At 39.9% G+C, this 27988-nt stretch overlaps 3 protein-coding genes across 4 annotated transcripts; 1 reads left to right on the top strand and 2 right to left on the bottom strand.

Moving 5' to 3' along the window:
- Nucleotides 1–1703: 1703 nt before the first annotated feature.
- igflr1 (IGF-like family receptor 1) lies at nt 1704–6192 on the bottom strand. Its single transcript, XM_046044221.1, has 8 exons — nt 5874–6192; nt 5586–5778; nt 5298–5316; nt 5174–5218; nt 3325–3406; nt 3155–3232; nt 2890–2988; nt 1704–2580 (listed from the first exon to the last, which is right to left on the bottom strand). The coding sequence occupies exons 1-8, from the start codon at nt 5956–5958 to the stop codon at nt 2255–2257; spliced, it is 927 nt and encodes a 308-aa protein (XP_045900177.1). The 5' UTR covers nt 5959–6192; the 3' UTR covers nt 1704–2254.
- Nucleotides 4496–15587, top strand: LOC123967869 (G protein-activated inward rectifier potassium channel 3-like). Of its 2 annotated transcripts, none has more exons than XM_046044201.1 (4): nt 4496–4574; nt 10091–10402; nt 10951–12187; nt 14430–15587. In XM_046044201.1, exons 2-4 carry the CDS (start codon nt 10280–10282, stop codon nt 14777–14779), a joined length of 1710 nt encoding a protein of 569 aa, XP_045900157.1. In that variant the 5' UTR covers nt 4496–4574; nt 10091–10279; the 3' UTR covers nt 14780–15587. The 2 variants fall into 2 exon arrangements, with proteins under 2 accessions (XP_045900157.1, XP_045900156.1); XM_046044200.1 differs by lacking the exon at nt 4496–4574 and adding an exon at nt 5303–5566.
- On the bottom strand, nt 15507–24706 carry zbtb32 (zinc finger and BTB domain containing 32). The gene is made up of 5 exons (XM_046044207.1): nt 24670–24706; nt 20912–21958; nt 19819–19928; nt 17803–17970; nt 15507–17111 (listed from the first exon to the last, which is right to left on the bottom strand). Exons 2-5 carry the CDS (start codon nt 21925–21927, stop codon nt 16882–16884), a joined length of 1524 nt encoding a protein of 507 aa, XP_045900163.1. The 5' UTR covers nt 21928–21958; nt 24670–24706; the 3' UTR covers nt 15507–16881.
- Between the last annotated feature and the right edge of the window lie 3282 nt (nt 24707–27988).

The following is a 27988-nucleotide window of genomic DNA, read 5'->3' as shown; positions in this document are numbered from 1 at the left end:
TTATTCACCCTGCTGAGACCATTTATCTTAAATTTATGCACTCAAGCAAGTCCTCTTAACATCACTGAAAAAAAAAGTGTCTGCTAAGTCTCATACTACGAATCTGCTGTTTTTCACCCATTTTCTTCCTGTGGTGACTTTCAAAAATACATAATTGCCAACAGTTTCAGTCAGTGACAAAGTGTCATATTTATAAAGACAGAAGCGTGTCTTTTAAGATGCGATTCTTTTGTTGATGTACAGTGTATGTAGCAAACACTACCCAAGCCAAAAGTGAAGAGTTGTGGTGAATATCAGTTTTTTAAATCTATATTTTATTACTGTCATGGCATATGCTCATTACCTATTGCAATAAGACTTTGCTGCCCTACAATTGCACATAAATAACCATCAAACCCACAAATTATCTTCATCTTTGTAAAATCTGCTACAGTTTATCTCTTGATCAGGGAGAACACTGGTATAAAGCATCGCCACTGAGTGGGTGTGTGTGTGTGTGTGTGTGTGTGTGTATGTATTCAGATCCTGCACCAGACTTGTTGAGAACTGACTTTCTAGATGTTGCTGTTGCAGAAACCATTTAATCTAAAAATGGCGCTGAGAGAATGCACTCAGCACCTTTAAAATGTTTAATGTTGTTCTTAGTCGATGTTCAGTGCTGTCATTGATGAGGCTAATCAAATTTACACACTGTTCAAATTGGTAGTTATATTTATTCATGTTTTGATTTATATTTTTTAATGATAAAAAAAAAAAAAAAAACTTGTGCTTTGTATAAACGGTGGTGGTCTAGTGTATAAAGAGGTCTCCCCCTTTTGTATTTTCTTTTTTGTTTACAAATTATGTCCTTTGTTTAACTAATTTACTTGAATTTTCTTTTGGGGCAGTTGTGTCATGCATTTAAGCCTTTATGACAAATTGTTCTAAAGCAGGTATTTTTAAAGAATCCTTTTTATTTTGTTTTTTGTTATGGTAGATTACTGACGGTCTTAGAATCAGCCACAGGAGTAAAGTGAGCACTGTTTGCCTCCCCAAGCCCATGATCATCTTTTTTCTTTTCTTTTTTTTTCACCCCTTTCTCTTTAACCATATAAGAGCAAATGTCCATCATGTTTTGTCTTGATCTTAACTCCCTTTCCTTCCTGCATGTCCAATCACTGGGATGGAGCCCAGGTTTGTGTTAATCACCTAGCTGACAACTAGAGCAGAGTCACTCCAACTCCTTGCAAGGATTCTACCTCAGCTGTTTATACAGATGTTTGGGAATACTGATGCAAAAAGAGAGGATGATAATTTAAGAGAGAGCTTGGTTTTAATGGCCTGCAGAGCTGTTGTGTATGTGTGCGTGTATGTGTTTATGGGTGAGTCTGTGTCGTGTGTGGGTTTGCAATGAAGGATGCAAAGCACTAGTCAGAACCTTAAGTTATCATGACATCTCTCCCAGAATCTGTTAAGAAAGCTGTATGTTATATATACACACACACATATATAAATATATATATATATATATAGTAGGGTTATTTTAAAATAAGTAAAAGACATAAAAATGAGAAAATATGTGATCTTTAAATTTACGTCTTTGTTACCATGTACAAATAAACCTTGAGTTTGTAAATATTTGTATACATATTTCTAAACCTGTTTAATTTTTCTATGCACTTTTTTATTTATAATGTTATTTGCTTAATAAAGATGTTAAGATGTTTGAACAAATTTTTATTAATCATTTTTATTAGAGAAGGTCATCATAATGTGAAGCAAGTATAAAAAAGAAGTGATTCACTGCGTACAATTGATAAAATACACATGCACAAAGGCAGGCACAAAAAATGCTTGTACTGGCAGCTCCTCTTGTCAAAATTAAACGAATGGTGAGAATTAAAGTACCAGACACTGAGATATCCGGTATGGACCCAGCTACAAAAACACTGGATCCTACACTTCACTTGACTTTCCATAAGTGATGTGTGGATCATCGTTTAATAACATTTAATACTAACTGGGGACACTGAGCACCCCCAAGATGAAACCACTGTAAGAAACAAAAAAATGTTACTTTATTTCTTCTCAGAAACAAAAACAGTGTTGGTTATTTTGCATATGTGTGAACAAAAATGTTTACTTTGATTTAAATTACAGCTTTTATCCTAAGTACAATCAACAAAAGTACTTCACTATCCTGTGAGATAGGACAAAAAAAAAAGTATACCTCTGGGGTCTACGGGTGCCCCAGACAGTGGGATTAATTTGAGTGCTACTTGTCAATGTCATTCAGTCCGAGTTTGGCGAGAACAGCGATGGCATCATTGCGCTCTATATGTCTGAGCCGCTTAGCCAGTTGACCTACTGTCCAGTCAGGGTGCCTGCTGGTGACCCCCTCCAACACAGCTTTCAGAGGGCTCTTGCTATCCTTCATAGAGTATGTGTAAGTGATCCAGGTGGACGGGAAGGAGCAATGAGAGGCCAGATGTTTGGTGTTCTTTCGTCCATGGCTTTCTGGATCCAACAAAATCACCAGCTCTTCCAAAACATCCAGGTTATCCAGTACTGTCTGTAAAGGCGCTGACAGAATGTGAGGCGCTACAAAGGAAAGATGTGGGAAAAGAGAGACAAATGCATTCTTTGGTCTGTTTTTTCACAGTCAGTTTCGTCAACAATACTTCAGTGTCTGGGCCCTCCTGGGTTCATCGTCACTGCTCCAGGATACCAAATGAGAAACGGCATTTTACAGACTGAAGCAGTTGAAGAAAAACAACTTAAAATACTTATAGTCTTTTAAGTGGTGAAATGTAAAACCAATTGTGATCTGAAACTGAAATCAGAAAATGACTCAAATTTGTGGCTATAGGCTACATGGTATATTTAAAGATAACTGTCATTTCCACTCACAAAGAATGCACTCCAGATCGCTGTTAGTTGCAGTAGAAAGGGGAGAGAACCCTTCACTCTTGTGTGATGATCTTCTGTTATAACATATTGTGTGTTGACCTGTGTTGAACCCAAGCACGAGAGACACGCAGTTATAATTAATATCAGAACAACCTCATAAGCTATATTCCAGGATATTTAACCTGTTTCCTCTATTAAAAAAAACAAAACAAGAGACTTCACCTTTATGCTCACTTCTGTGTGTTTACTTTCAGTATATACAAACCTCTTTTCCGCTTCATGTAGATTAGACAAGTAACAAGCATTGTGGAAAGTAGGATAGCTAGGCCTAATGGTACTGCCCCTGTAAAAAAAAAGTAAAAATAAAGGTCAAGTTAAATTTAGACCATGAACAAATGTCTTCTTGTTCCATAAGCAAGTGCATGTTTAACTTACAATATACATGACTTGGGCTGGGGGGATGTGGTGTAGTAGGCGGAGTTGTTGCATTGGGTGTTAATGTGGATCCTTGGATTGGCTGAATCAGAAATGAAAAAAATAAAAATGACTTTGAGTTATTGCTTAATATTTTTCTAGCGGTAGCCCTTTTTTTTTTTAAAAAATGGCTATGTTTTTTGTAGAACAACTGTGAATGGAGGAAAAGACTAAAGGCTAGTGATGAATTAAAAGGAATTAATGATTTCTGAGATTGATTAAAATTATTTTATAATACAGGGCAGGGGCGTTTCCAGGCTCCTAAAGCATTGGGGGCTTAGCCCAGTACAGAAATCTTTCATGTTTTAACCCCCCCCCACCCCCCATTGCCATCTACCCAAAGTACGTCTATAAAGCAACAGTAAATTATATATATAGCCTACATTTATTATGAAATCTATAATTTCTATTGATAATAATTAACACTGATATTAAATTGGGGGGTCTGAAGTAGCCTAAAGTCTTTTCAGATGTGCATATGGCAACTTTTCACCTCACTGATAAATTAGCTTAATTAATCTGAATTCAGTTAAGAATGATTTATTGATGAAATATTTGATAGGGGGGTCCCCCCCTAGAAGATTCTGAGCATTAAACACTTAATTTCCTGAATTCTGGAGACATTTTCTGCACCAATTTATGGTGAAAATGTCTTTATTCTTATAAATTGAAGGACAAAATTTAGGTGGCAGGTGACAATTCAGAATATAAAAATATAACAGAATGTAATGCAGTAATCAGTAGCTTATTATTTTTTAGCTCATTTATCGGTTATTTTCCCTCTTTTGACGAATTATTAGGTGTTTTTTTTTTTTGGCCCACAACACAAGAAACAACTCCAGCAGAGGGGGAGGGAGTGGGTGCTGTAAGAGATGTGATTGGGCCAGCCCAATGTCAGTATAGGCCTGATGCTTTATAGGCCGATCGTTGGCCCATTTTTAAAAAAGAGTTAGGCCAATATAAATAAGTAATTTGACTTGTAGCCTACTGGATGAGACGAGCGCACTGCTGTTCATCAGAGTAAGAAAGCCGAAATTGAAACACTTGTTCCACACACACAAATGTTCACTTCAGATAAAGTGCAGCTCACAGCCGCTTTACAGGGACAGAAGCATCTTGGAGCAGAGAGACAGTCAAACTGAGCAAAGTGTCTCTGAGGTGTTGAAGAGAGACAGCAGGACACAGAGAACAAGTGTCAATGTCACGGTTAGGTGTGTCATGATATTCTATCACTACTTTGCGGCGACTGTTAACCGTTTGTGTAGCATAGGCTATGCACTGACTAGACACTGACCGACAACATTTATATTTAATTGTACTGATTACAATTTTGCTGTCCACACATCTTAAAGTGGTCCTATCCCAGTAGGTTCAGAAGTCGCGGATAAGCCCTGAAGCTGTGAGCAATGCTCTCTCTCTCTCTCTCTCTCTCTCTCTCTGCATCATGAAGATTAGCCTATAGCATATTAACATGGAAATTTTTTTTGTTGCTGCTGTTGAGTTACATTCGGGGCTACCTACAGTCAAAACATCCGGTGCTAAAAAAAATGACCTGGCTTCGCCGATGATACAATCCATAGCCTGTAGTAGCCTAAATAGTCCTACGCCTTCTTATAGGCTAATTAGCTTTCTGAAATATTTCTGTACAATAGAATAATATTAGATATGCCTGTAATTAAAAAAAAGGCCTAGCCTAGGCTACGCAATGAAATACCGGGGAAATTTTTCCAAGTGGGTTAATTTCCTCTGACATAAGAGCCATAACGTGGGCTTATAATTTCCTGTGTAGGGCAATAGTTTTCTGCATTACCGTTGATGCCGTGCTGAAAGTAGCTGAAACACCTCGGGGTGGTCCCTGAGGAGAAAGAGAAACTGAGTTAATAGTTCAAAACACCATTGAAATAATGTTTCATAATGCTTGGGGCCATACTCACGGTGGTCGTCCTCCAGTTTCTACAGAAAAGCGAGAGGGGAAAAAAGAGCTACTGTGAAGGCTTTTACTTTGTCGGCCTCCCTACTTCTAATATCAGTTTACCGTAGACAAACCAACTAGAGGCGACTGAGTGCCGACAACAATTTTCACCGTCCAACTTCACGGCACACAGAGCGCGAGACCTTTAAATGTCCCCCAAATGTCCGGATGGTCGCGGTTCGGATAGGCTAGCGTTTAAGTTAAGATGACCACACTTGGCCGACAAATCGGGTAATGTATGCTTTCTTACCTTGCGTCTCGGCACTGGGTGTCAGCAGTTGAGCTGCAGGGGCTCACAATGTCATAGCCGGGGGGGCATGAGGAACAAGCTTGACAATACGCCCTGCTGCCATCATTAAAATGACCGGCTTTGCACTTTGTGTTGGGGATTTCGTGCCTCCCTCCATTATCATCAAATCCACAGTTAGGAGTAATTTCACGTCCTATAGTGTCGAAAACAAACATATAATTTAATTTATAATTATAGGCTACAATAGCATAATAACATAGGCCTAATAATAGGCCAACAATGACCTACCTGGCTTTAGAGGACAGTACACACATCTTAAAGTGGTCCTATCCCAGTAGGTTTTCGGATCATGGCATCTGTCTGAGTACCCCATCGTCACTCTACATGCAGTCTAGGGCAGGCTCTACTTGTAGGCTATATCGACACTGCGCCTCCCACAGAACACACCCAAACTCGTCTTAAACATTTAACAAAATTTTGAGGTTTAACAATCTAAGCTCTTTTTAAACCATTATAACGTTTTATGTTTTATATGAATTGTAGGTAGCCTATATTTTGCTGCTTCACGGGCTTTACAAAGCCTATAACGCTCTTTAACAGCGACTGCTTGAGCTGATCTGAAATCAGTAGCGTAACAAGCGAAGATAATTTTCATTATTTATTATGTTTGTCAGAAATTAATGTCCCAAAACCTTCTCCAGTTAAATGCAAACAAAATGTTATGGTCTTCCAAAGTCGTTCATCTTGGCACCCTGCACAGGTCTAGGTGTAACTATGTTTTGTCAATTGACGAGCAGCTAAATAAACAATCAGGTCTTCTGAGAAGATGTGAGAAGCTGCTTTAACAAATAGAAGACACGATAACAGGGCAGGCAGGAGTGGAAATCCACTCCCGTGTTGAGTAGCCTATCGCTTTGTGGAGCTGGTGTGCGTGGCTGCTGGGATCGCCTCGTCCTCTCTGCATGTTACATCGCAGCAGCAACAGTTTCCTATTTAAAGTACACATTTTGTTGTTGTTTGATCCAGGATATAGGCTATCATGGAATATGTTATGGTTTTGGATTTCTCTAAAATCACATATCATACCCACCTTTAGATACAGTTTTTTTTAGAATGTATTATTATATTATTATTATTAATTGGCACAAACATATTGCCTAATGAGTATTAAACAGTGACATTTCAATTCTTTCTGGCTTCCTTTTTTTTTTTTTATTCATCATCACATGTGATTCTCAGTCACAGTCAGGCCAGTTGAAACTGTGTTAATGTGACCTTTTCAAAAAAGGGATCTTTCTAAAATTTGAGGAAATAACATGATGTCTTCTTGTAATGGCTCAGAAACACAACACGCCTGAATCTAAAAGCACAACTTCAAAGACAGTCAGAGTAAGATAAAAGTTACTGTTTACTGAGGTCAAAATTTGGTAGACTGTCAAAAACTGGCTAATGTAGGCTATCGGGTCGTGGTATGCAAATGGATGAGGGGGGGATGAATGCATTACGTCAATGAGATGATAGTAAGACAAACGTGTATGTGAGTGATTGTCTGTAGCCCTAAGTGTGTCGAAGACAGAGTGGAACCTCCCATCTACATCACATCACTACACCTACAACCAAGACCTCTTGTAAAGACTCCACCAGCCATCTTCACACTGGCAGATTGTATATTCTCTGCTGCAGTCTTCCATCTCCTTGCAGACCTGCCAGCGCTGACTTTGGCTTCAGTCCCCTCCACCCTGCTCAGACCCGCCTACAACTGTATGTCACACTTTTCTTCACCCCAGTCCAGCTATCCCTTTGAAATCCCTCTGATCTGCCTACTTGTGGTCATTGGATTCTGTCCCGCTCCAGTCCCTGGCGCGCTTAGCATGTAACAGGAAGTCTAACAAAAGATGCTTTTGAGTAACATTATGGTGCACTAGATTTAGACTGTGCTGGATGAAGGCAGATAATCAAGGCGTGTCTCAAGCAAAAAGTGATTATAGGCTTCCCTCGAATGATGAATAAGATATTTCAGAAGCAGTGTTGGGCAGTAACGCGTTATGTGTGTTGTGGCATGGAGGCAGTCAGCCTGTGGCACTGCTGAGGTGTTAGGGAAGCCCAGGTTGCTTTGATAGTGACCTTCAGCTCGTCAGTATTGTTGGGTCTGGTGTCTCTCATTTTCCTCTTGACAATAGCCCATAGAGTTGGCTGGCCAGTCAAGCAAAGTAATACCATGGTCAACAAGCAAGTTACTAGTTGTTTTGGCACTGAGGGCAGGCATGAAGTCCTGCTGGAAAAGAAAATCAGCATCTCCATAAAGCTCGTCAGCAGATGGAAGCATGAAGAGCTGAGCAACGATCCAGTTATTTTCATCAATAGCTCAGGTAAGGCGCTTCAGGCGCTGTCTCTACTTCAGGAGTGACTTGATACTAGCAATGCAACATTTGTCGCTCATTTCCTGGACACGTCTATGCGTGGTTACTCTTGATGCACTGACTCCTTGTGAAGCCCAACGAAGCCCAGCTCCCCCAACTTCTTGAATCAGCTTTGCTTGACAATCCTCTCAAGGCTGCGGTCATCCCTGTTGCTTGTGCACCTTTTCCTACCACACTTTAACCTTCCAGTCAACTTTCCATGAATATGCTTTGAGCCAGCACTCTTCAAACAGCCAGCCCTTTTAAGTAAAGACTTTCTGTGGCTTACCCTTCTTGTGGAGGGTGTCAATAAGTGTCTTCTGGACAACTGTCAAGTAATGAGTGTTCCGCATGATTGTGGTTGTGTGTACTGAACCAGACTGAGAGGTTAAAGGCTCTTCTCAGGTCGACATTCCTGTAAAATACAGTCTTTATTGTAATATTCTCATCTATTCTGTTTTGAGATATGGATTTTTTTTATTATCAATGAGCTGTAAGATGTAATCTTCAAGATTAAAACAAAAAAGGCCTGAAATATTTTACTTTATATGTAATGAATCTAGAACATATGACAGTTTCACCATTTGAGTTACATTACGAGGTAAAAAAACTTTTTCACAATATACAAATTTTCTGAGATGTACCTGGACACAACACTGAAATATATTAAAAAGTTTGGAAAATACATTTATCAACCATATGTGATTGACCAGAGTAAAAAAAAATGCAAGAATAGTTTCTTACGGGCACTCCGTAGCGCACCACCTTCACGCCGTTAGCACATCCACGCAGAGTGCCCGCCCAAAAAAAGGGCCATCCCAAACCAATTAGTGGGGAGTGGAAGTGGGTTATAAACCCTCCAACAGTAAGTCTGTATGATGCTGAATTAATGACCACATACAATGCGCAGTGAAAAACAAGATGTTTTGGAAAAAAAGGGATTGCCTCCTCTTATCTTCCATCAGCTGGTGGATCAGGACAAAATATGCTTATTTACTGAACACCAATGCCTTAAAATGATTACAAGACACCCCTTGGCTATTTTATTTTATTCTATTTTTATCTTTTCTGTCTTTTATTAGGTTATAATTATGTTTTTTTAAAGAGTCTGCTACTGATGATGTATTATGTGCCATAGCCTATTATACAATTTTGACTTCAAAAAAGTTTAGAAAGCTTTTGAAAGATATAGATATGAAACCGTGGTTACATAAACTTCTGATAATTCCTGTTTCTGTTGGACAGAGGGACGTTCATCCCAAAGCTTGCTGCTGTATATTTACTGTATACCTTACACAGGGCCACAGAAGACAACCGTTTTGCTGGTTGAGTGGTTCTCCTCATTAGGAGTAAATGTGTAAAATTGGTGGAGTGGCCCTGTAAATGTTTAGTATAGGACTTCCTGCTTACTTATTCAGTGAAACACATGCTTTCTGTGGAGTATTTCCTTTGTACTATGTATAAATGTACTCCCACGTGCTTACAATATTTATTTTTGAGTTGTAATGAACATCATAACTTTGTTCAGGTGCCTTTTTTGACATGTTAAGTGTTACATCAGGGTTAATTACAGTATATACTGTCCAAGTTAGTAGTTCTGGATAACCTTAGCATTAAATCCTGTAATTATATTCTGGATAAGAAGAGCAGCTGAGTTTAGTCTGCTCTGCAGGATAAAGTGGAAGGACTGCTGAAGCAGCAGGATGATGGAGCTTAGCTCCAGCTGAGAGGATATTTCCCTAAGCTTTCTCCTGTTGTGTTGGCTGCTCCTGTGTTACTTATAGTATGTAGGCTAAAAACATTGCTTAAAAAATAATGTACTGTGGAATATTGGGATGTGTTGGCACCACCCTCAAGTCAGGAAGTACTGCTTTTTTACTAGCAAAAATTTTCCTTCTACAAAGGTGACTCATTGTTTGCAATCAAAATATTCTTTTAAGGTTAACCAGTTTTTTTAAATACTTGTCTTGTCTATTACTGTTGTGTGCTCTTTCTGGTTATTTGTAGCAAAGTTCTTTTAACAGGCTTGAATTCATTTTAAGGAGCTATGTACTCCCTTGCCGGGTGTAAATGATATTGTGTGACAATCTTCTCTTACGTCTTCAGGTCTTAAATCAATGCAAGAACATTGGAGCCCAAATCTTCCCGATCTTCCCGACCCGATCTTTCCAATGCTCTGCTGCTAGTATTTATTGCCTTTGCATTTCTGCAGTGTATCATGGTGCGAGAAGAGACTATAACTTTGACACAAGAGGTTCCCCTGGATCGGTTGGGACAACATTGAGCATAGGAGCCATGGGGCCTCCAGGGACCACCCAAGATGGTACAAGGGGACGGACCTGTCAACCAAAATCTATCATGGTTGTCCATTCCACGCCTGCGGGAGAGAAAATTCAGTGTGAGAGCTACGTAATAAATGTAAGACGGTGATTTGGATATTTTAATAATATTTACTTTCTTTTGCTGAAGATTTATGCAGTGTTGATGATACATTGTACAGCATTGTTATCTTTACCAGGAATGTCTCTGCAGCCAGCCAAAAAAACTGAGGCTTTTGAAATTAAAAATAAAATAGATGATGACTAAATGACTTAAATATAAATGACTTCTCATACAAGTTGGCTTACCTCATGGTCTCAACTGTATTACAACCATAGCAGTTGTTCCTTGTTAAAGGTGAGGTATGCAGTTCTGGAGAAATTCAATACCATGACAAATATGATGATATAGAGCTGTGGGTTACCCTGAGGAGACAAAATGTCGTGTATTGGATTAGAATCACATACCCTGCCTTTCAGCCAATGGCATTGTTTTGTACAAGGTCTGGAATAAGAAACTACCTGAGGAAAACTAAAACAAGCGAGAGAAGAAATCTGGTGTTACTTTAGTTTTCAAATCCACTAAAATTCAGGTCAGCAAAGCAATGTGTGGGAGAAGGATGTGACAGTCATGTCTCCTTTTTCCAGACAGACACAGACTCGCCTCTTCCTCTTCCAGACATCATGCCAGGGACTTTTCCTGAACTTGCAACTGCCAAGCGACGTCATAAAAGTATAACAGACATTCCATATCGGGGCAACATGCGCTTGCCTCCATCTTCTGCCCTTGGTCTCACAGAGATAGAGCAAGGCTTCTGGCGTCGCTGTTCACTGAGAGAGACCAACACTGTTTCACGATACCCTAGTCATGCCCTCAGTGTTCCTAACATGGGCAGCACCAGCCCCCTTAGTGTCATCAACAACAGTCCTCTCCACAGCACCCCACTCTCACCAGTACACAGCAACATATCCAGCCCTGCTAGAGAGATGGAGAGGCAGGCCAAGGCCCGGAGTAAACTCCTGGAGAGTGAGTGCACCCAAACGCCCACCCTTCCTCCAGAAACCCGAGAGCAACTCCGCTATGTCTCCAAGGATGGAAAGTGCCGTGTCAACCTGTGTCACATTTCTGAGAGGGGCCGCTTCCTGTCTGACATCTTTACCTCTTTTGTGGATCTCCAGTACCGCTGGTTTCTATTTGTTTTCATGATGTGCTACATCACCACCTGGTTCTTGTTTGCTGTGCTCTACTTCCTGAATGCTTCCTTCCGAGGTGACCTAGGACAAGAGCAACCCGCCAGCACACCTGAAGACCACCTCGCCGACCAAAGGCCCTGCTATTTCGGTGTAGATGGCTTCATTTCAGCTCTACTCTTCTCGGTTGAGACGCAGCGCACCATTGGTTATGGGTCACGCACTGTGTCTCCCACCTGCCATGAGGGTGTGCTGCTGGTTATGATGCAGTGTATTGTTGGGTCCATGATAGATGCACTCATGGTGGGTTGCATGTTTGTCAAAATATCCCGACCTAAAAAGCGGGCTGAGACACTTCTTTTCAGTCGTACTTGTGTTATTGCCAATCGTGATGACCAGCTGTGTTTAATGTTCCGACTGGGGGACCTGAGGGAAAGCCACATGGTGGATGCCAAGGTCCGGGCAAAGTTGATCAAGTCCCGCCCAACAGCTGAGGGTGAGTTCTTACCACTTGAGCAGACAGAGATTGATCTTGGTTATGAAACTGGATCGGACCGACTCTTCCTGGTGGAGCCTCAAGTCATTCAGCACAATATTGACTCCAACAGTCCACTCTGGGAACTGGGCCCGGAGCAGCTTAGATGGCAACAGTTTGAGATCATCGTTATCTTGGAAGGAATTGTTGAGGCCACAGGTGAGTAATGATTATCAGTAGTAGTCAAGAAGAGATCCAGAAGCAGATATGTGCGTATAAAGCTTTAAGGGTCCCCGAACATATTTTCTTACTTTACACGGTGACCTTGATAAATAGCCACAAAAAATAATTTTGGTTTCATTTTTTCTTTTTTCTCAGTTTTTAATGGTGGGTTCCACTGAAAATATTTTACTTCAAGGTCTGCGGGTTATACAAAGAAACTGGAACATTTTTCTGAAACTCAAGTAGAAATCAAAGTGGGACAGAGAAATCAAATGGATTGCCAAGAGTGGTTGCATTATTCATTATTCATCAGAATCAGATTTGTCATATCATAGATAATATATAATTTATATATATTTTATATATATATATATATATATATATATATATATATATTATATTATATATATATATATTATTTATATGTCTGCACAGCCCTATCGGTTAACACGAGCACTGAAAGGAAGCGGGCTGTGCCTCGGGGGGCTTTGAGTAACCAGACAACAGCGATTTCACACTCAGGCTGCCAGGTCAGAAACAGAGAAGAAAAGTGGTGGCAGGAGACAATAAACGGAACACGGAGGAACCAGAGGTCAAGGAGCATGAGGGAAAGGAAAAGCAGCCCATGCAGCAGTATTGATTGAAAAGCCCTTAGGTTAGCTCTGCTTTTTTGTTTGCACATAGACGTCTTTGACATGACGTCAGAGCTGTTCTTGAACTTCTTCACAATCTGTTGATCATGTTAATTCATTTTCTAATGTTTTATACTAAAATTCTGGCTAAATCTTAAACATTGTACCTACAAAGTTCGAAGACATAAAAGTCACACAAAAGGACAAGTTTTTTTGACAAACAGGAAATTAAATGTCCTTCACTCAGGAATCCCTTCATCCTGTTTTGTTACAAACTGTTCTGAACAGTCCATAGGTCAGGGTGGTCCTGCAGAGCAAAGCACAACAACTTTAACACATTAAAAGTTGAAAGTTTACCAAATTGAAAACAGATCTATGCAAGCTAATCACTGTGTCAGAAGGCGCATTCTTACAGTACACAGTGAACTATAGCAGATGTGAGACTTCTTCGAGAGTAGAGAGAGAGGAAGTTGAAGAGGAGTAGCAAGAGCAACAACATTGCTGATTTCTAGAAATGTGAAGATTCACATAGAGTCATGCAAAGGATAGATTTTATATTGCAGGTCAATTTTCAACAGTGATTAGTCGGGGACAGCTTTGCCTGTGATTTTGATTAAGTAAAATGGCCAAATGCAAAACTCTTGTTTTTTTCTGTACAGTAAGTTTTCCAGTTAACTTTTACTTATTCAGTCTTAACCTCATTATTTTTTAAATGTTTTCTATTCTACCTGAATTTTGCAGTATAATTTAAAATCATGAGTATGCTTTAACCAAGCACCAGAAGATATACGTTTATCCACCAAAAAGTTCCCTTATACTTATTCTGACAGTTGTTTGTAAAGTGACTGAGTGCATTGTTTACATGTGTGGCTAGATAGGGCACTATTTGACTGCAGTTTACTATTATGGGAAGTATGTGTGTGTGTGTGTGTGTGTGAGTGTGTGCGTGTGTGGCTTTGTAGTTTGGAAAGGGTATTCATGCAGTTGGAAAACAGGAAGCTGTTTTGTAAATGTTGCCCTCAACACTACAGTTACTCTGCAACAAATTTTATTATTTCATGAAACATGATGACATTTTAAATGCCTCTATCCCAGCTGAACTGCAGTCCTCTAATTATCAAACAATGATGGCATTTTGGTCATTTGGGCTTTCTTTTTTAATGCCGTTGTTTCTCCTGAAATGTTCTATCATATTGCTGTGCTTTGTGTCTTCTGTCTTTCACTAGTTGGATAAAGTGCAATTGTGACAATATTGTGGGAATGTATTACATACTAGGGAAAACAACATGTTGTAGATACATCAACATTTAGATACTTGGTATATATCTTCATTAAGAAATGTTTCCTCAAATTTTCCTCATATAATACATTTCAAAACCAAACTTTCGTGCAGTAGAGCCAAAACATCCGCTGTCCACGCCCCTAAGCAGCGATTATGAGAGCTCATTCAGCGTCTGTTGTTGACTGTTTCAAGTGAGGACATGCAAAATATGGCGACATCTTGTGGCAAATGATGTGTACTTTACAATCTTCAAATAGTGATGCATTTAAGATGTTTGACAGAATCAACAATAACGGCCGCTTCCTTGTCTTCATTGTATACGCAGGCATGATGTGCCAAGCCAAAACATCCTATATTGAAACGGAGATTGAGTGGGGCGCGCGTTTCGAACCTTGCATGACACTGGAAAAAGGCTCCTTCAGAGTAGACCTGCGTCGGTTCCACACCACCTACCAGGTACCGCTACCTAACTGCAGTGCCAGCCAAGTGCACCAGATATTGGCTCTGGCAGATTGTAAACTTCAAGACTCGAAACCCAGCAGAGCCTGCGGAACCTGGGCAGAGGGGGACAAAGACAAGCAACTGCCTCATGGAGGATTCACTATTGATAACATTCTGGAGGAAAGAGTGTCTGAGGGCAATGAAAGTGAGGGGAGTACAGAAAACAGCGGCTGATACGACTCAAGGATTAAATGTAATCTATTTAGGTATGACTGAATTGACCTCGCACTTAGATACTGTTATGGTGCCTGTCAACACTGCACTGGTAGCACTTCATCTTACAGCTCGGTAATTACATAGGGGTAATAGATTGACAATAGAGCTTGATATTAACAATGGATATATCTGGGTAATATTATGGTGACATGTATGTAACATGGTAATAAGGGGACAAACACAATGGGTAATAATTGGGAAACACATTTAAAAATAGCAACAAGCCATGACTATTTAGTAATATAGTAATATTTTTGTAACAATATGTTAACTTTTAACAATAAAATAGTTATGTCAGTGCAATATTTGGATAACACATGGTAATATGGTGACATTAATGGGGTAATAACCTGATAGTAATGAGGTTATATAGGTTATAGTTTTAACAATATTCTAGGCTATCAGTGTAAATTGTTGGATTCTCCAAACTGGCAATTATTATATTGTAATACTGAAATTCCTCTTCCCTAATGTTCCAAACACTCCCTTTTGTTTTATGGCAATGCACATTATATGTTTAATGCTGTAACTTGTTACCCGGGAATCAGCAAAGTGATAACAGAAAATGTTAAAGATGCGGTTGTGGTCAGCTGCCCCCTGTTCCTCCAGCACTTCCTTCAACATTTACATCTATGTACAGACATACGTGTCTTTTATTATCTGTACAAATAATTGCCAATACAGCTGCTGTGTATACACTTGTTTATTGATGCATTGGTAGTCTAAAACATGGTATATTCATCCATTAAAGTCTATAAATGAAAAATGTGTTAAACATGCATTTTCTATCGCATAAACATTAGGGTAATGCTGTACAAATGAACAAATAGCTTTCAGTGGAAACAGGACTGAAAGCTCCCTCTAGAAAGCTATTTGTATGGTAACATAGGCCTTGTGAATACATACATTTGAGGACACATGGGACAACTTCACAGTCTTTTAATTGGTGTGGTGCTTTTAGAGGTATGACAGATGCTAAATAGCACTTGTTGTTTAACTTTGAGACACATTTACTCAGTATATCCATGCCTTTAAACTGCAACCAGTCAGTTAAGCCGCCCAGCATCAGTGACTGATAATGCAGAAAATCCACCAATGGAAGAATTACAAAATAAGAAAATGCTGGGTTATTGTTTGTCACTAGCTACACAGACATAACTGGCTGCAAAAGCTCTGTTATTCTCATCTCAATTAACCAGAGCAGAATAAAGGGTTTTCCAATAACATTTTTTAATTTCCCACAACATTCCTTATTGTCAGTGTTGATTGAATACAGTCCATGCTGTCACAACCCTGTGTTGGCTAAAACTGGAGAAAACTGAGCCATGCTTCTCTTTCTGCTTTTCTCTGGGAGTAAAATAACAAAGGAGCAGAACAAAGTCCGAGTTTTAAGGATGAAATAGATACATGTCATTTCAGACAATGAATCTGGATCAATGAATGTATACTGTTTATATGTTCCTGCACAAAAAAACATCTTTTGTTCGGCTTTAAACCTAGAATTTCAGCCACTTTTGACATAGTGATGCATTTTTGAGCACTACGACAGAAAAAAAGGTTACAGTGGTTTCCCTCATGAGGGCGCTATAAACCTAGGTCGAACTTAAAAAGTTTACATAAGCAGTCCAATAATTATGAAAGTAAGAAGGAAGATACCTACCTCATTTGATGAGGGTGAGCTGTTGATGTGGCTTTAATGCACGTACATGACCTAATGTGAATACTTTAAGTTTCACTGTCCCTGTTCTATAGTTGTAAATGTGAATACAGAGCAGTTTCAGTTTGTATAGAAGTTATTGCAACATATAGCCCCAGTTTGTGCCTCTCTCTCTCACACACACACACACACACACACACACACACACACACACATATATATATATAAGTAAGTGATGTTAAAGGACGTTCTTGGTTTCAACATCAACAGGGATTTATCCTTCAGAAAACAGATGCTTAGCTCTGTGACTCAAATGTAAGGATAGTACATGAGAGGCACAAATTAAAAGCTACACTCATGACAACTTTGTGTAGACAAAAGTGCCTGTGTTGTGAGGCCTGGCTCAGATGTGTGAGTTGTACAGGTAGGTGCTGTTGATGCTCCAGTCAGGTGGGAAGTCCTGCACTGCGTGGCACTTGAGGTGTCTCTGCATGGTGACCAGGCTGCTGCAGAACTCCAGACACACCGTGCACTGGTAGGGCGCTGCCCCGCCATGAGTCCGCAGGTGCTTGATCATGGCTGAGTAGTCCCGTGATCGCTGACCACAGAGACGGCACTCAAAGGGTTTCTCTCCTTGATGCAGAAGGAAGGGGGGGGGGGGGGGGGGGGGGGGGGGGGGGGGGGGGGGGGGGTGGGATGGACGAGACAGAATGAGACATGAGCGGGTTTTACATGAACTCCTATGTTGCTTGACTGCTTGATTAACTGCTTAATTTAGACTGAAATCAACTAAACAGGGGCACATTTAAAATCCCATTAAGTTAAGCAGGTCTCTGATTGTTAAAACTATATATATATATGAACTGTCCAAAATTTAGGCCTAAAAGTTACATTAACACTCAACACGCAAATCTTGAACTCTTGATCTGTGTGTGTTCAGGAAACATTAAAATCACACATTAAAAATGAAATATAATTTTCGGGTTACATTTATTCTTAAACAGAAAAAGTGGCCTGTTTTGAAGGTGTATGTTTAGCACCATTTCTGTGGTTTAGCATGTTTGAACGTGTTCCAAACCAATAATCTTCTTTAAATTGTTGCTAATAATCGTATTTACAAACACATGCAGTAGTGTTTTGGACACTGGTTTCCCTTAATTACACTGCAGCGAGATTGCTTGACATAATCCATCACAGGGAAGGGTTTGTTTGATGTAACTGGTGTCAAAGCCGTCACTGCTTGCTAATACAGTTATAAGGGCCCCCTTTTTTCTGACTCACAAACAACTTTTTTCTTGCACAGCCGATTAAACAGTGTGCTTACCGGTGTGAACTCGGTGGTGTGTGTCCAGTTGATGTTTCAGACTAAACTTCTTTGGACAGTATTGGCACTGGTAGGGTTTTTCTCCTCTGTGTTCTTGTCGATGGGAATTAGGTTCTTGCTGCACAGCATCTCCTTTTCCGCAGCACCGACACCCTGCACGGGCATCACCTGTGCAAACAACAAGACAGGGTAACAGTTGGAGTTGTGAAAATTGTGGTGGCTCATGCAATGTCCTGTGGCCTGGCTGTACACAAAAAACATATTAAATATAAAGGTACAGTGGTCCAATTACTGCAACAGCCAACAGTAAATGTCTTACAGAGTGAGATATATAACCCATGCACTTTTCTGACTTTCTGTTTTTTTTCACTCTTTTTATTTGTAAATATTTTTTATTGTCCTACTATTGTCCTTATCCACAAAGACATTCAAGAGCAATGGGATCTGCAACCAAAACGACCAATTACATGCAATAAAGTGAATAAAATTAACTTTAGAGCTGCAGCAATCAGTCGATTAGATTAGTTCAGTGATTCCCAATCAGGGTATCCTTATTGCAGTATTATGCAATAATGAAACTTTGCTATTTTTTCAACCCTGCCAAATTCAACAGCTGCATTCAGACTCAAGATTATAATACTCACTCACCTCCTTAACATAATACCAATTTTAAAAGAAGAATTACAATTTATTGCATAAGCTTTAGAATAACACATTAGACAGATATACATTATTTGAATCACCTTTGAGAGGCACAAGTGTATTTTGGTCAGCATCCTGTTGCAAGACAATAAATTCAGTTTGTACAAACTTACTTTCCTGTCACTCTGCACATGTGTCTGCAGCTACACATATTAGTAATTCTTTAAAAGCTACAAAGGTGTGATTCTGAGGTTAAGGTAACAACTCTGAAGCATTTCAGTACCTTATATTTTTTAGGGTTTCTCAAGTGAAAACTTGGGCCTCATAGCATAGACAGGATGCTGAAATAAGAAGGGGGTGTTCTGTAGTAGGGGAAATTGAGAGAATGTGAATAAACCACAACAATTGAACACTCACCACTCTAAACACATCCTACTGAGACCTGTTGTCATTACCATGTTTCCTGTCCAATATCTTCAGTTCTCACTTTAAAATACCTAACATCTTATATAGATAATGCTTTAATGTGCAGTGCACTTATTAGCATACAGCAATATAATTCAGTGAAAAGAAAAAGAAAAAGATACTGAAACATCACATAACAACATGGAGCGCAGGCTCCATGCTTCATTCATACTTTTATTGTTTCTGTGCTGTTACACATTCTATGTATTTATATATTCCAGAGACAGATTTTCAACAAGTGCTTCCTTATTGGTATTATTATGTACTTATAGTACTTCTCCTAAGTTATTACACTGCTAACTGCACTGAAGTCAGTTGTAAAGCATAATTTTACCATAGCCTAATCTTTTTAAGCATGAACATAATGTTCCATTTAGCAGAGATATTAAACATCAGATAAAACATGTTTATCAGTTTGATTGTAAACACTAACTATCATTCTCACATTTGCATGTACACACATAAATGCGCACACAGGCGCACACGGACGCTGTTGGTTTAGTGTATGTGTGTAATTGCAGTGACTAACATTTATATTATTGTATATTATTATAATAAATCTATATGTATGATTTTTTTTGGCATAGGACAAACCGCTGTTGCGATGAAGTACATACTGTACTGCATGTATCTAGCTGTATCTAGTAACCACACGACTGCTCCTGCTGCACCATGCTCTGAAAACCACAACTCTTTTTATCACTTTCCATTGCGTAGCTACGTAGCTGGAGTCTGCCGAGGTTAGGGGTCATGACAAGAACCGTCTTACTATCATATTTAGTTGGTCGGTTGTGCACAGGATAACCACTTCTGCAGCCTTGATCTTACTCTTTATTAATAATTGTATGTAAGATCTGTTGTAATCATTAGAAACAGTATGTTTTCTGTTTGTCAGTGTCATGTCATTACCTGATGGTGTGGAGGCTGACTCCGGCAGCACTGGATCAGCAAGAAGGGTTGGACTGCAGTGTTGGCAGTCTTTAACTCTCTCTGTGCTGTCTTTGGGTACATCATGGTTACTGTGGAAAATACATTTTTCTGATTCAACAGTTGCAAAAATATCCACACTAATTGTACATTTAACAAGAACAAAGGAATTGCTTTTATTTGTGCTCCAAAGAGATACACAGAACGTAAATGTCTCACTTTGACAAGTTTTACAATGTTATGTTATCACAGATTACATCCTTAAACACCCTTTCCTTCCTCTCCATCCCCAGCCACAAGATATTTATAGCGCAGGGTAAAAGCTCATTAGCTTGTGTTGAGTTAGAGTAGGAGGAACAGGATAATGAAGTGAACACTGAAGAATAGCTATTTTTCCCACAAAGACCCATGACTGTCTTGAACAATTTCTTGTGGTGCAGACAAGGCCTGTCTAAACACTGACACTGTGCTTCAGTGGGTGGAAAATCTTGAATTCTGCAAAGGAGGGGAGAAATTTAGGGGGCTCCCCTACACACTCTGTTTGATTATACTGTGTGGAACACTGTAAAACATGCATATACTTGAAAAAAACAAGAAAATCACCCAATCACCCAAAAACAAAGTCAAATGGGGTTCACATTATCTAGTATCATAAAAGGACGGTGGGGAACTACTTAGTTTCTAGTAATTAGAACAAAGCATGATTGTTTTTTAATCCAATAAATAAAGTTAACTTATATTTTAGATTTATTGGAAAATTAACTTATATGTATTTTGCTTTATTGTGCTGTGATCTGATCTGAAAACTAGGATTATGATTTGTCAAAACAATAATGAGCTTGACTGACTTGGACTGGCAGGGAAGGGTTAACAGGTGAAACTGCTCTACTAGGAAAGTGCAGGAGGCTTGATCACACACATCTACACAAACAGCAGTGAGTCAGGTGCTGTAGCTGTCGCAAGGGAACAATTGAGCAAATTAGGGGATTCTAAATGACTCTGTGAGAGGAAAAATAGGGAGACAATGACTGAAAATTAAAAACAGAAGTTTCCAAAATCATGTCCAGGTACTTACCTCGGTTCACTGGTTTGAACGGTCCCAGTAAATGCTCTCTGGCTGGGTTTTTTTCTTTTTAACAGCCCTTGCTTGAGTATGCTCCCCATCCCCGTAGAATCAGCGTAAAAGTTTTGTGTATAACGTGGATGAATGCCTGTGTAGCTCATTACAGAGCTTGGAAAATGGGAGCTAAGTAGGGGGAACATGTGGGGAGTTGAGAGGGAGAATGGGTATGCTACAGAGGACTGGTTTGGGACCTGAAGGGGGTGTGCTGCAACTAAGTTTGAGTAGTTCTCTGCTATCCGCCTCAGGGTGCTTACAGAGTTCCACATGTTTGAAGGGAAGGTCCAGGGGGAAGAGAAAGACGAACTGCTGCTGGCAGGCCTTGTAATGACACTGTCTCTGTTGTAGGGTGTTGCAGACACAGGGGACAGTCTGGACTTCTTTCTTGGGGGTGGCGGACTGTTGCGGTTCTTAGCAGGATCAGAGGAAGAAAGGTTGTCCATGACACTGCTGTCGTCTTCTTCCTCCACTGGGGGAGAAGTCTCTCGGAGTTTCTGCTCTCGAACTCGCCTTCCTTTTTGCTTTTGATCCGTCTCCTCTGCACTTTCATTTTCTTCTTTGACATCTGTGATTTCTCTTCTTTTGCTCTCCTCTCTGGCTCTGCAGTGGAGATGATCCAGCTGCTTTTGGCATTGGTCCTCCAGCAGTTGCATCTCCAGCAGCTGAGCAGCTCTTAGCAGCAGGCGCAGGTCATCCACAGACACCTCAAGAGTCTCTGTGTAGGTAAAGTCTAGAACTTGCTGGAAGGTGTGGGGTGAGAAATACTCCAGAGTGCAATGAACTGGACTGTCTATGTCTCCTTGGGCTAGCTGCTGTGCTAGCCTTCTGCTAGCACAAGCCAGTACTAGCCGATGAGCCCTGAAAGTTTGACTCTTTACCGAGATGATGGCATCACAGAGTGACCCTGAGTGACGTAAGGCATCTGCCTGCTGCAGGAAGTGGAAGTATTGGGTGTTGTTGATTCGAATCATTTCTGAAGTTTGTAGACATATAATCAAAAGTCTGAGAAGAGAAAGTCAAAGAAAGAAGAGAGAGATCCCATCAGATTATGCCCACACTGTGATAAAATTTGTTCCATCTATTTGTGAGGTTGTTACCATGTCTGTGGTATTTGTTGAAATGCCAAATTCTAAGTACAAATTTCACTTTACAAATCAACAGCAGGAATTGGCTTGTGATTAACAGATAATGCATTTCTCTGTGGTTTGAACTGGTACTGGTTTTTTCCATTATTTCCACACAGCATTACCTGCAGCGAGAGTTGAGGCGGCAGAATGTATCTGAGGTGATTTAATTGTTTGTTAATGTTGTGATGAGATGTTGTTACAGTGAATTAAGTTTAGAAAATGGTAACCCACCAAAGTATTTATATGTTCACTACCAGTAGTAGTCACAGAATTTCTTTTAATAGATTCTCAAATTATGCAGAAAAACTCTCAATCACAACCGTGTGTGATATCTATCCGAATGTCTGGCTGATGTGTGCAAATGCATTCAGTTTTGTGAAAGCTTTGATATTCGGTGCTCACATACACACTCCAAAGCCACAAAGCCTGAACAGTATATGAAACCATGACTAATGACTGTACACACGAGTAAACATGAGTAAAGTTTGAACATCAACAACAATAAGACTGCATTTGGATACGATAAACATCAAGTGCAAGCGTGGTGGAAAATGTAATTATGTAAATATGTTAAAGAAACATTAGGAATTTTACATCTAAAATAGAAAATACATGGATAAAAAAGCTGTGGCTGTGTGTCGAAACTACCGGATGCCTGAGAAGTTGTCATCGTCACACTTAAGTCTATAAAGAAATTTTATGATTATACAGTGTGTGGTCGGTTTCTGCAGCAGAGGTCACACATACTAAGAGCTTTTACATTCGGTCCTCCGATGGTGACTGTAAATGGAAAGTAGATGTGAAACGACATGACATTTAGTTTAGTAGTTTAGCTGTCTTGTTACTGGAATTTTCTTTTAACGTGCACTCATTTTTGCTCACTCTCTAAATTGCTCTCTCTCTAATTAGTTAATTTCCTTTACTGCAAAATGTTGCATCAAACAGCAATAATTCAAAATAATTTCTGAAATATTTTATTCACAATTTAAACAAAACAGCACTTAGTGCTGAGAGCGAAAGTGACAGCAGTATTTGTTAAGTGTGAGACAGCAAGCGTAAGGTGTCAGTTTATTATTTATTTATCTATTTTAAAAAAAAGTTATTCAAGTTACACAATGTGCGATGTTGAGTACACAGTGCTGAGAGCACATCGGGAAATGATCATGCAAATCAAGCAGCCTATTGTCTGCGTACATGAATATAAAGCAGTCAATGCGACATTTTTCTGCTGTCAAAAGCTAGGCACTGCCTGATCAAAATTATTATAGAGTGTATATTAAATCATCCAACTTAGGCCGGTGGCATAAATTTATTGAGTGAGACAAATAATTTTTTTTATGCCCAATTAAAATGACTTCTGTACGATATGCAATTATGCATTTTGTATTTTATTGCGTATGAATGTCCTTTCACATAATAATAATAATGATAAGAATAGTAGTAGTAATATATTGCTGTCATAAATATATAGTGGTGTAATTGTATCAGCAGTCATAGTGGCGGCACTACGATTAAAGTAATTTAGCGAGTGGATTCATATGGTGTTCTACAATGTATTTTATGATAACTGACGTTAACGCAACTTCAGTTAACAACTTACGCGCAAGGAGATTTTGCAAAAAATTTTAAAGTTGTGCCATTTGTTGGCGTAACACATGGTGCAAATATTAGGCCTTGCTGAACTGGCCTGAGCATGTACTGTTGTCTGTCCTTGTATGTTGTTACTGTGTGCAGTTGTTGTCTGATATGTGCAGTGCAAATTGCCCCTTGGGCACTTTTAGAGCACCATTGCTCTAAAAGTTACACCGTGTATCATCAGCTTAAAGTCTTGTGCAATATACAAACCTTTGATCCCCATAGGGATGTTCTCTTTTGATTTGACTTTTCAGAAATGTTGTTGCCTTTTAGTGGTCGAGCAGAGCGCTTTTCCACAAAGTTAAGTTTAATCTGTTTTTTAGATTGTATTTTCAGATATTGCTATTCATATGATGCACCTGACTTGTGCGCTGTAGAATTTTCAATTATGTGTTGAAGTAATGCATGTAGTGCGGGCCTATAAATTAATTCTTCCATTTAATTGTATTCTGTATTATTATGCTTCAAGTTGCAAACATTATCAAAATCTTTTATATCTTTAGAATACATTTGATTTTGTAATAAACTGGCTTATGCAATAACCAAATTCCTGCTGATGCTGCTCAAAGCTACATTGCACTCTTGCAGGTTGTGACATAGTTAGCAGGTCTTCGAGCTCCTTGCAGTCACGGTGCTATCTCTATGCTTACATGGGGGAAAACCATGCATGCATATGTCATATTTACGCATCCTTTGACAGGACATGAAGTTACAGTCAGCCTCCCCACAGCTCACACGTAAAGGACTAGAGTCACAAGAGACAAGTCTGAACTTAAGGTCTCCACAGGTAACAGAAGATCAATAGCGGCACACAAGGTTGTTTACAGTTGTTACAGATCACAGAAAACACAGCTAAAAAGACCAAAGATAAGCAATGTTAAAACATCTCTGCATGTGGTTTCAAGTCTCAGAAATGTAAGAAGCAGCAAGCTGAGTGAATGAGACACTTACCGGGTGTTTAGTGAATATTCTCCCTGGAGAATGATGAGCTACCTTGCATCATGACTGTGAAGTGACTTGTAAAGTGACACTTCTCTCTGGGTACAGGTTTTGTTGAGGGACAGGGTGGTTTCCTCCTTTGTCTGTACAGTCCCTCCTCCTCAACTTATCTATCTCTCCCTTATTGGTTCATTGATTATAGTTCTAAATGGATTGTTTTTGTGATAAAAGATAGTAACTTTCTCTTAAGTAAACCACTTCTTAAAATTATTTAGATGTTTTTATATTGCTTAAAGCATGGAGGGTATTTTACTATTTATTATACTATTCTTCAATTGTTGTACAGTATAGACAGCTAATACTGTTGAATACAAACTAATGCCAATACTAATAATAGACGTGACTCATTTTCTGAAGCTAAAAAAGGTTTAATTCGACCAAATTATTAAACTATATGTGCGTGTGTGTGTGTGTGTGTGTGTGTGTGTGTGTGATTGAGAAAGAAGGAGAAAAATGGGGACAGTGGTTAGAGGGATATGTGCGTGCCCTGCTGATGCTGTATACCTGTACATGCTGTACATGGTTTTCTCCCCTCCAGCATCACTAACTGGTCACTACTTTAATAGGCTGTTCTGTGCTGAGACAAAAACCACTTCAAAGACAATGATCTGTGACAGGAAACATACAGACAAAAGCCCGGTGGTACCACTATGTAGGGCTAGGCTTCACTGAAACCTGCACCCTTGAAATAGAAATATCAGCTTCGCCCTTTCATTTTGTCAGGCCTCGGTGTGAAAACCTGTAAAAATAGGCCAACTGTAGAGAGCTGGTCAGTTTAGCAGACCTCAATGGTTGAGTTCATTATTACTGCTTTGTTTTCTTTTAAATCAAGCAGTGAGAACTACATATTTTTAACCTAGTATGTAACTGTTTGTGTTTGTGTGTGTGTGTGTGTGGGGGGGTCTCTGCAGACAGATGATACCATTGTCACATTATTTAATCTGTTCGTTGGTTGATCTCATGCAGACTAAGGGTTGACCAAAACGAAGGCTTTGCTCAGGTTGGTCAGACTGACCTGCCACATGCATAGATCTCAGGAGGATTAAGCACCTGCTACTTGGCCTCCTACAAAGAAAGTGTAATTTGTCTGGGGTGTTAAAAAAAAAAGTCAGACCAGCTTGCCTGGTCAGGTCAGGAGATTAGTGCTCCGGGCGATGTCTTCTACCATTGCTCCCTACTGGTTTCCTGCCGCATTGGCGAGCCGAGCACTGTGTGGGCACTGAGCGTTTCTATAGTGAAAGAACACACTCATGCAAAAATGCATGCATCAGCACTCAGTCAGTGTGAGTGAGTGTAATGACTTATTTTTAGGCAGACATCATTTATATGGCCAAACAAAGTATAAATATACTCTTCATTTCATTCATATTAATATTGATGGGCTTTGTCAGGGATGGGAATGCCTGGGCAATGGGGGTTGGACCAAAATCCAGACCTTCTGGAGGTCAGACAGGAGGCAGGCGACAAGACTGGAGTTGAAGAGATCTTCAACCAAGTCCAGTTGCCCTTGACTTTAACCTTCTTTGGATAACTATGACCTGGATCACTGAGAACCTTTGCAGACAGCAAGACAGAAGGCTGGCAACAGGTCAGCAGAGCTGGGAGCCAGTGACAGGGCATCAACGGTAGAGGCTGGGGACAGCTGCTGCAGTTCAGAAGAAACCAAAGGTAAGTGCCGCAGTTCAGTGACATGGACAAAAGGTCTCTGCAGCTCAGCAGAGTCAGAGTTTCGCTGGAGCTCTGTAGTGACAGGAAGCTGCTGTAGCTTGCAGGCAGGTAGCTAGCAGCTGATGCGCTAGCAGGTCGGGAGTAAGGCAGGAGTATGCTAGCTAGCTGGTGGCTAACAGGCCAGGAGTCTGACTGGCAGATGGAGACTGGCAGGTTGCTAGGAGGCATAGAGTCACACTGGTTTTTAAAAGGCCATGGGCTAGCTGTCTGGGTACTCTCTGGTGCCACAACGAGGTCCAACAAAAAGGAAATCAGAGAGCTGGATGGCCAAGAATCTCCAACGAACTCTGGCACAGGAACTGGGGCTGGTTGCCAACCGGCTGGAATGAAGACTGGTGGCTAGCTGGCTTGAGGTTCAGAAACAAACAAATGTGCAACCGGGCTAAGGAAGATAAGAATCAGAATCAGATTCAGAAATACTTTATTGATCCCCGAGGGGAAATTCTTTCATTGTGACCCATTCCCGTATCAAATCCCTCAGCCAAGGTTTAGAGGACACTTCCCTCCGAGCTATAGACATTGTTTTTATTCATTGCTTGGGGCCTCCCTTTAAATATCCTTGATGCGCAGGAGATCAGAAACCAACTCATAAAGTTCATCAAACGAAGCGTCTGCTGGATCCATGGCTGCTCGGTTTATTCTAGCAGAACAGGCAGATGAGGTACAGTTAACAGATTTTTTTATTTATTTATTGTCCATAAATGATCTTAAATGTAGGTAAAGGCAGGCGGACTGGAGATCTAGTGGAAAGCTAGACTACGGCATGTCTGGGGGTTCAAAGAAAGGGACAGAGTGCAAACTGTGACACTCTTTAGGAGTCTATGCTTGAGCTATTCAGCAGCTCAAAACTAGCTGTCAGTAGCATTGATACCATTTTCTAGTAATGTGGGAATCAGGTAACCAGGGAATGTGGTGGAGTTATTTTGTCCCATCCACTGAACTTAGAAGAACAATCGCTTTGCACTACAGCAGTTTTAATAATGTCTTATTGTCTCGATAGCTAGTTGGTTAATGTAATATTTTGTTAGATTACTAATGTTGTCTCTCTTTCTCTCTCTCTCCATCAGCATTTTCACATTTTCTTATTGCCTATTATTACTGAAGCAATTTTGCCTTCTATAGAGAAGTGGTAAGAATATGGAGGCAAGAGGAGCAGCCATGAAGCTAGAGGAAGTACATCTTTCAGCCGATTAAGATGAGATTCTGCAAGTGAGGAGAATGTAAGGAGAATTTACTGAAGTACTCTTATTTTTTCTTCTTATTTTTCTTTTTTGCATGTTTCAGTGATTAAATGTCATGTAGCAGTGTTTGAATCAACCTCAGTCATGGGTTTGTTTGAAAGACATATTTTAAAGACAGATTTTAAAATCCCTTTAACAGTGTCGCAAAAGCAATCATTCCAGGCATATTTTTATTTAAGTAATTTGCCAAAATTGCCTTTTAGGAATTTGGGCCCCTAACATCCTTGGCATGTCCCTGAAGAGGGCTTTAGCTAGTTAAGAGTAGTTTTAGAGAAATGAAAATAGCTCTGAAGCCCACATGA

The sequence above is a fragment of the Micropterus dolomieu genome, linkage group LG03 (genome assembly GCF_021292245.1).
Source record: "Micropterus dolomieu isolate WLL.071019.BEF.003 ecotype Adirondacks linkage group LG03, ASM2129224v1, whole genome shotgun sequence".
Classification (NCBI taxonomy): Eukaryota; Metazoa; Chordata; class Actinopteri; order Centrarchiformes; family Centrarchidae; genus Micropterus; species Micropterus dolomieu.
This window is presented reverse-complemented; position numbering and strand designations above follow the sequence as displayed.

Bases quoted from the DNA above. Each gene is read 5' to 3' on its own strand.
- LOC123967869 (XM_046044201.1), top strand. From the start codon at position 10,280: ATGGGGCCTCCAGGGACCACCCAAGATGGTACAAGGGGACGGACCTGT. The intron at 10,403-10,950 runs GTAAGACGGTGA...TCCTTTTTCCAG, and splicing joins GTGAGAGCTACGTAATAAAT to ACAGACACAGACTCGCCTCT. The intron at 12,188-14,429 runs GTGAGTAATGAT...TTGTATACGCAG, and splicing joins AGGAATTGTTGAGGCCACAG to GCATGATGTGCCAAGCCAAA.
- zbtb32 (XM_046044207.1), bottom strand. From the start codon at position 21,927: ATGATTCGAATCAACAACACCCAATACTTCCACTTCCTGCAGCAGGCA. The intron at 17,971-19,818 runs GTAATGACATGA...TTGTTTGCACAG, and splicing joins GTCAGCCTCCACACCATCAG to GTGATGCCCGTGCAGGGTGT. The intron at 17,112-17,802 runs GTAAGCACACTG...TTCTGCATCAAG, and splicing joins ACACCACCGAGTTCACACCG to GAGAGAAACCCTTTGAGTGC.
- igflr1 (XM_046044221.1), bottom strand. From the start codon at position 5,958: ATGGGGTACTCAGACAGATGCCATGATCCGAAAACCTACTGGGATAGG. The intron at 5,779-5,873 runs GTAGGTCATTGT...TCGACACTATAG, and splicing joins GTACTGTCCTCTAAAGCCAG to GACGTGAAATTACTCCTAAC. The intron at 3,233-3,324 runs GTAAGTTAAACA...TTTTTTTTACAG, and splicing joins CAGCCCAAGTCATGTATATT to GGGCAGTACCATTAGGCCTA.